This window comes from Pteropus vampyrus, unplaced genomic scaffold, assembly GCF_000151845.1.
Source record: "Pteropus vampyrus isolate Shadow unplaced genomic scaffold, Pvam_2.0 Scaffold235, whole genome shotgun sequence".
NCBI classification, from domain to species: Eukaryota; Metazoa; Chordata; class Mammalia; order Chiroptera; family Pteropodidae; genus Pteropus; species Pteropus vampyrus.
Window position 1 is genome coordinate 643,031 of NW_011889016.1, and position 7,786 is coordinate 650,816.

The following is a 7,786-nucleotide window of genomic DNA, read 5'->3' on the forward strand; positions in this document are numbered from 1 at the left end:
GCGACGAAGAAAGTCAACGCTAAGAAATACAAGTTGGTATCGACGAAAATCCCTCTCACTTCATCGGCGTCTTTCTCTGAAAACCCTAAAATGGAACAAAGCAGCGCGATGCAAAGTGGACCAGGCCGGCCTCGCCCCATGTCACACAGACAGTTCTGTGGGCTGCGGCAGCCGGAACCGGGTGCCAGACACGTCTGGGTAAAGCAAACTCTCAAGTGACCACCAGGGACTTTTCAAAGCCAGGACGTGAGAACGACACGCTGGGGACCCCGTGACTGGAACTGCGTGGGGGACGGGCAGCGTGAGCCTGGGGCTTCTGGGTCCCTGGGCCACGGCCGCGGCAGGCACGCACACAGCCTCACCGAACTGCTGCAGGGCGTGCACGGCGTCCTGCATGTGGATCCAGAAGCGCAGCCTCCCCAGCGAGATCTTGTCGTAGGACACGGTGAGGGGCAGCTCGGCAGTGGAGCGGTTGATGGCCTGATCAAAGGACGGCGTGGTTGGAACCCGCCCACCCACCAGCTCCCTCCTGCCAGGCTGGCCCCCGTGCTTGTGTCCAGGCCCGTGCACAGTGGAGGCCAAGGCTTCCAACTGGGGCACAGGCTGAGTGCCCTCCTTCCGCCCCTCCCGGGGCTCCAGGGTCCGTGCTGTCCCCTCCTCCTCCTGAGGGAACCGTGTGCATCTCGAGATTGCATGGCCCCTCTGCACATCCTTCCTGGCACGAGCAGCACCCCCCACGCCAGGGACCAGATGTGTGTGTGACGCTGCACGGGCACGAGCCCCCTCGCAGAAGGGCCGGAGACCGAGGGGGAGGCACGCACGACCCGCCCACCCCACAGCCGAGGGCCCCACTCCACCTGGGCTGCTGCCTCAGGAGTGGTGTCTGCAGTGACCAGCGTCCGGGAGGGGGGCATCCTCCCGCACATGAGCAGGGACACCCCACGTCCCTGAGGATCCTGGGCACACCCACGAGTGTCACATTCCATGCCCACCGTGACCCCTCACAGAAGACGGCTGGTGTCACCCGCCCGGCAGCCCCACGTGCCAGGATCAACCAGACACCAAGCCCAGGCAGCAGGCCGCCCCACGCAGTGCGTCAGCCTTGGGACGGGCAGGCAGCAGGCCAGGGGCTGCCACCGTCCAGACTCCCTCCCACAGCAGGCAGTGCCATCCCCACAGTGAGCTTGGTTGTCCCCCAAAGACAGCTTCCCCTGCAGGCAGCTGCGAGGGAGACGAAGCGTGGCCACAGAAGGCAGCCTGGGAAAAACGAGCTGCCTGCGCCTGTGCGTGACTCATGCACGCTCACGCATCAGGCCTTCCACGAGACCAGCCGGGCGGCTGGCAGAACAAGGTGCTCTGCAGGGGGCTGTCCGGAGCCCCCAGGCACCCGGCCGCAGGCTTCACGGTGTCCTCGCCGCTGCTTCCCAAATGCCTTCCCAAGGGTGACCACGCAAGCCCCTGGGGCCACACGGCCTGTCCTGAGCTCAACCGGACCTGGCACAGCCGTCTGCACACGCAGCATGCTCCCAGAATGCCATGCAGGCCACGCAGGTGCAGCCCGGGCCCAGGCATGGGGAGGACCTGTGTTAGGGACCTGTGGGCCCCAGTAAATGGCGGAGCAAGGATGGTCATTTCTGAGTGCCCCAGCCAGCGGGATATGGCAGAGCTGGACAGGGGCCCAATGGGCCCAAGCCCTGGGCAAGGTCGGTGCCCACCTGCTGCCATGCCCCACAAGCCCCCGGCCCCGGCTCTCAATGTGAGGTGGAGACAGTGCCCTTCGGAGCTCTGGGAGTGTAAAGAGAAAGCCAGTGTGGCCTGGCTCCCTGTGAACCCACAAGCGACCACAATGAGGCTGTGGAGGGGCCCCAGAGTGGTTTGTCGGCTCTGCGCAGAGACGACCTCAGTCTGAGACCACTTGTGACCCTAGATGAGCCCTGTGAAACACAGTGACATGCCACCACTGGACGGGAACCTTTACACACCTGTGAAGTGCTCAGAACAGCACTTGGCACATGGTCAGCCAAACGTAACCACTGCTATTCCTGTTAGTGGCCAGAAGCCAACCCCTGTCACCTGCCCCGTCAAATGCCCTCCGGCCGGCCCTAGGAGAGCAGGTGCCGTGGCCACCCCATGACAACAGGGCTGCGGAGTTCCTGTCTGCCTGCACGGCTGCAGCCTGGCCGTTGGGCAGTACAGGCTTCAGGTGGGAGGCGACACTGCGGGCCAGCCCCGCAGGATGTTTGCTCAGGACGCTGTCTGAATCACCTGCACCTGCGCAGCAGAAACCTCGGTTCACTGGACCACTGTTCACGAGCCACTGCCCTCCACACGGCCCTTTCAGGAGCTCCGGGCGCCGCCGTCCACACGCTCGCAAGAACCTTTCGCACCTTCGCCCGCGAGGGCCCGAGGCTGGTCAGGGAACCTCACCCTCACAGCAAACTCCGAGCGCGCCCGGGGAGACACGCGAGACACTTGAGAGCCACGCACACCCGCGCCCATGAAAACACAAAGCAGCCGCCCCCGCAGGAGCCACGCACAACCGTGCCCAGGGAGATACGCAACAGCCACCCCTGCGGGAGCCATGCACACCCGTGCCCAGAGACACACAGAAGCCACCCCCGTGGGAGCCACGCATACCCGCGCCCAAAGAGACATGCAGCGGCTACCTCTACGGGAGGCACGCACGCCCGTGCTCAGACACACAGCAGCCACCCCCGCGGGAGCCACGCACGCCCGCGCCCAGGGAGACAGGCGGCAGCCACCCCTGTGGGAGCCACGCACGCCCGCGCCCAGGGAGACATGTGGCAGCCACCCCTGCGGGAGCCCGGCGCCCCGAGGCGAGGTGCTTACCATGAGGTCCTTGACGCGGTTGCTGAGCTGGTCGATGAAGAGGATGGGGAGGTAGTGCACGGTCTTCCCCAGCTGGATCCTGGGGGCGAAGCAGTGCTCCATGTCACTGCGCGTCCTCGACTCGGGTGAACCACGTGCCACCCCCACATGCTGCATTTACCCGCGAACCCCCGCCCCCCACACCTTCAGCTGCTTCTGGTTACAACCTCGGTCAGCGAGACCTACCAGAGATGAGAGATGCCCGGCGCCCCAGGCGCACCTTAGACCCCTCTGAGCCTCCTGCCTCGGGGACAGCTCAAAGATGCAAGTGTGGCCAAACCCGCCTTTGGACTCCGGTGGGCTGCGATCTCAGGGCCCTGCTCCGACCCACTCCCCTGGGGCCGCCCCCTCTACTGTCGGCTCAGGGAGCAAGCGGGTGACGGTCGACGCCGGGCGAGTAAGCGCGTCCTGCATTCGCCCCCACCGTGCGGGTCCCATCACCGGCCAGACGGCGCACTTACATCTTCATGTACCGATGCACGTCAGCAGGCAGCGAGGACCCATCAAAGACGAAGTCATCCACCATCACGTTCAGCGTCAGTCTTGGTCTCCAGTGGGAAACGGGCTCATCCAGGGCACTCGTCGGCTTGCTCTCAGCTTCGATCTGCTGCTGAACCACAGGAGTGATGCATCAGGAAGAGGCCAGGCTGAGCGAACAGCATGGCAACAGGCTGGTCGGCACCTTCGCCTGGGGACAGCCCCAGCTGCCAGGCCCAGACTCGCACACCCCTCGTGCCTCCTCCGCAGAAGTGACATGCAGGGATCTCTCTGACCCCCGTCCTGGGTCCTCCACCGAAGCGGGCCCATTCCTCAGGGATCCCGAGGTGGGCGGGCGAGTCCGCAAGACAGTGGCGGGGGTGCAGGAAAGCTGCAGCTGAGTGCCCTGTGTGTGCGGTGACACCGGGCAAGACTGCCTCCACACCGGGGGCACGGGCTCAGCTCCTGTCCCAACTGACAAAGCTCGGGAAGAAACCGACTGGTGGGAAGACCTCTATCTCGGATCTAATCGGTAAGTCCCGGGAACAGCACATTCGTTAATCTCCCACCTAAAGACGTGTTTTCGCGTCACGATTTCTACCAAAAATGGCCTCCCAAAGAATAGTAATGGCGTTTACTTGGCATTTGTACATCCCAAAGACCCCTCCACACCCTTTACACCCGCCACCTTCAACTCCTAGGAAGGCCCCACAAGGCAGGGCCACACTGTCCATGTGTGACTGGAGACGAGGGGTCTTCCCAAGGACGCACAGCAAGCAGGGAGTGCAAAATGGGAGAGGTCGGAGCAGGCTGGCAAGGCTTCCAAAACCTGCCCCGACCACAGAGAGCCGTCCCTGCACGTGGACGTGGAGCGGCGTGGCCGACACGGCCTTGCTCGTAACTGACCTCGCCTCCCACCCCACGCGCGCGCCAGAATTCCACCCACGGCTCTGAACGGTCGCTGGTAAGATTCCCGGTGTCTCCTGGTACACGCAGTTTTCCACGGACATGCATGATGTAATCTGCACACACGCCTTTTCAACACTCTTAAGGTGTATCTCAGCACGAACAATCAGGACCTGCCCTATACGGGGGGCAGTGTGAGTTCCTCGACTCAAGTGATGGCTGCAGCTGAGCTCCAGAGAAGGGGCCGCCCTGCACCCACGCTCCCTGGGAGCTGAAAAGGCCCAGGGCCCGAGGAGAGACCTGGGTAAGGAATGTCAGTGGATTACTTAAAGTTCATGCTACTGATGTGACATAAAATATCTGCAAACCCAAGGGAAATTATTCAGATGAAAGATGTTTGCCAACAACATCATACCGCTTCGCATCCCAGCAGTCACTCTGGCCCTGGACGCAGGCGGCACGTGCAGGGACGCGAGTGTGAATTCCAGCAGCAGCGTGGCTTTGCTGGGCGGGTAACCTGGTGCTGATGCTCACCTGTGCAGCAGACTCCCCGGTGAGCAGATTGACCTCCTCCGGCTTGGGGACCATGTAAGTGGTCAGAGGGCTCACCAGGTGCACCTGCTTCCCGTCGTGCCACGGCAGAACGCCAGCGTGATGGAGGAAGATGTAGGCATACAACGTCCCATTATTTCTTGTTTTCTTTGGTACAGAAACATTAACTGTCCTGAAATAAGACAAATGACAATTTCAAACATGCGTGCTTTTATTCCACTATAAACACACAGTGAAAACTACTCAAACATCTTTATGAGTTACACTGTTTCATACCCACTAATTTTAGCTTAGAAGTATTGAAAGTGAAACCCACCTGTCTGTAACTTTACTTAGAGTCCTAGGTGCGGTTTACAGAACGTTTTCTAAAACATTCTAAAAAGCCTGCATTTCCTGCCTCCATTTCTCAGCGCTCAGAGAGATCAGTCACTCGCCTAGGTCACAGGCAGGCAGAGGCTGACCCAAAGTATGTGTGTCCCCTGTCTGCTGCACCACCTCTGCAGCTGACAGGGCAGGCTGGCTAGAGAGCGTTCGTTCCAGTATGACATTACATGTTCCCGTCAGTTGATACTTCTTAGACGATGCAGAAGGAACAGGTAGACTCTTAACGAGCACGTCATTTTTAAAGTTACGCTTGTTGAAACCTTAGGCACTAGAGCCATAGTTAGATGTGAAACTCCTTCCGCTAGAAAGAGATGGGTCGTTTGCTATGGGACACGGCAGCAACAACCCGACCTCCACGACATTCCCACTGCGACACCCACTCCTTCAGAAACTCCCATGGCTGCTGCACATTCCACAGCACCCGATGCTGGTGTCAGCTGCTTCCTACATGGCAAACTCATCTGTTACTTTCGAGTAAAACAAAAGCCTGACTGTTCACGTATCACACACCGGTCTCCAGTTAAAATGTTCCGCCGTTCACAAGACAGGAAGTGATACGGCTTCTCTAAGAGAACCTTGTTCCGTACAAACACTAACTCTGAAACGATCTAGACGTCTGGTGACATCCACTCCATCACTGGCACCCTGTCCCATAACCACACCTTTCAAACTTGGACTCCACATCAAAGTCTTCCACGTTCAAGACGAGATCCACGTTGTTCTCAGCACCAAGGCTGGACCGTGTGGTGGTGTACACACTCAGCTGGAAAGGATGCCAAGAAAATTAGGTTGGCATGGCCCCTGCCAGAACACACACGGCTATGGTGAGGGGGGTGCTGCCGATGGGGACGGCCTCCTCTCAACTCCCACAGGGTCAGGACTCTGACCTGAAAGGACAATTGTATCTGACGTGTCTTCCGCAAAAGGACAACCTGCTAAGGTGTGCAGCTGACTGAAACAGCAGGGCAGGGGCACACCGACTCTGGGGTGACAAGGGGTGTGCCTGAGGCCTGCCCGGGGGCCACCACGATTTGGGGGAGGGGAGGCCACGGATAAGGTTAGGAGGCTCCGGAGGGGAGAGCCCGCACCCCTGCCCAGCCCCGGGTCGCACTCAGGCGAGAAGGGCCCCACCCCGGCGCTCACCTGCAACTTGGGCCTCCGCGCCAGGTAGGGCTGGATGCAGTTACCGCCGCCGGCGCACGGGCGAGTGTAGACGATGCCGTACATAACCCAGCAGGTGTGCACCACGTACACCACAAACACGCCCACCACCAGGCTGGTGAAGGAGCTGCGGCCGCTCCACATGGCGCCGCCGCCCCCCGGCCGAGCGCGGCGCCCCTCGCCGCTCCCCGGCGCCCTTCCGGACGCTCCGGCCCCGCCGCTCACGCGAGAGCCGCCGCGCGCTGCCGCTGCTGCTGCCGCTGCCGCGGGGTAACCAACGCGGCGCGCCGCCGGCCACCTCGCATACTCTTGCCGCCGCCGCCGACCTGTCGCCGCGGGATTCGCCGGCCCGCCGCCGCTTCCGGGTCCTCCGCCGCCGGCGGAAGTGGACGTGCCGCGCGGCTCCCTGGGAAACGTAGTCCCGCCGCCGCCGCGCGCTAGCACGCACGCACGCACACGTCACGGCGCGGCGGCAGTGACGTCATCGGCCCGCACCGTCCTCCGGCGTGTCCGGGGGTCGGCGCGCTGGGTTTCCCATGGTGGGATGCGGCGGGGCGCCGAGGGGGCGGCGGGCGGGGTCCGGAGCCTCCCCCACCGGACAGCGCGGGCACCGGCCGTGCGTGCCGTGGTAGCTCCAGGCCCGGGGACCCTCAAGTGGGGAGAACAGTTAACCTTCGGGGACCGGGATGACGGAGACACAGAGATTCTGTAGTGTCCTTCCTGCCCTACGTCTGGGATGAGTCAGGATAAAAGTTAACGAGAAAAATTGCCAGTAGAGTCACCGCAACGAGATGCCTGTTTCATGGTGGCTTCGTTAGGTGGGCCGAGGGTCTCCGGCTGGGCGCTGCTGAACGTCAGCTTAAGGGACGCCCAATCCTGTAGAGAATTTCTGTGGGTTCGTTTGAGGCAGACTGACAATTGCCAGGAGGCAAAATCTCAACGGGTTGAGAAAACGCTTTGGAGAATGGCAGTTTTTCAGCTTATTTTATACATTTAGCGTCAAAGACGTGAGGGGGGAGTTATGTGAGCTTCATTGGTGGTAGGTGACGGAGCCAGAAGGCAAAGCAGGAAACTCCGAAATTGTATCGGAAGGCACAGTGGATTTAATTTGCATTTCTCTGATGATTAGCGACCTTGAACATCTTTTCATGTCTGTTAACCAAATAGATTTCCTCTTTGGAGAAGTATCTATTCAGGTCTTCTGCCCATTTTTTAATTGGCTTGTTTTTTTTGTAGTCGAGTTGTATAAGTTCCTGATGTATTGTGGGAATTAACCCCTTATCAGATGTATCATTAGTGAATATCTTCTCACAAACAGTAGGTTGTCTTTTTGTTTTGTTGATGGTTTCCTTTGCTGTACAAAAACTTTTTTATTTTGATGTAGTCCCATTTATTTTTTTCTTTTGTTTCCCTTGCC

General features: G+C 60.2%; 1 protein-coding gene across 1 annotated transcript in view; it reads right to left on the bottom strand.

Moving 5' to 3' along the window:
* The window catches only part of CLPTM1L (CLPTM1 like), a 14,449-nt gene extending 7,709 nt beyond the window's left edge, over positions 1-6,740 (bottom strand). Inside the window, exons 1-7 of the mRNA XM_011373916.2 lie at positions 6,352-6,740; positions 5,871-5,971; positions 4,807-4,996; positions 3,351-3,499; positions 2,851-2,929; positions 363-480; positions 3-85 (exon numbers count right to left, since the gene is read on the bottom strand). Of these exons, the coding sequence (XP_011372218.1) occupies positions 3-85; positions 363-480; positions 2,851-2,929; positions 3,351-3,499; positions 4,807-4,996; positions 5,871-5,971; positions 6,352-6,513 (882 nt within the window). The 5' untranslated portion in view covers positions 6,514-6,740. The remainder of the gene's footprint in view (positions 1-2; positions 86-362; positions 481-2,850; positions 2,930-3,350; positions 3,500-4,806; positions 4,997-5,870; positions 5,972-6,351) is intronic.
* Positions 6,741-7,786: the final 1,046 nt, after the last annotated feature.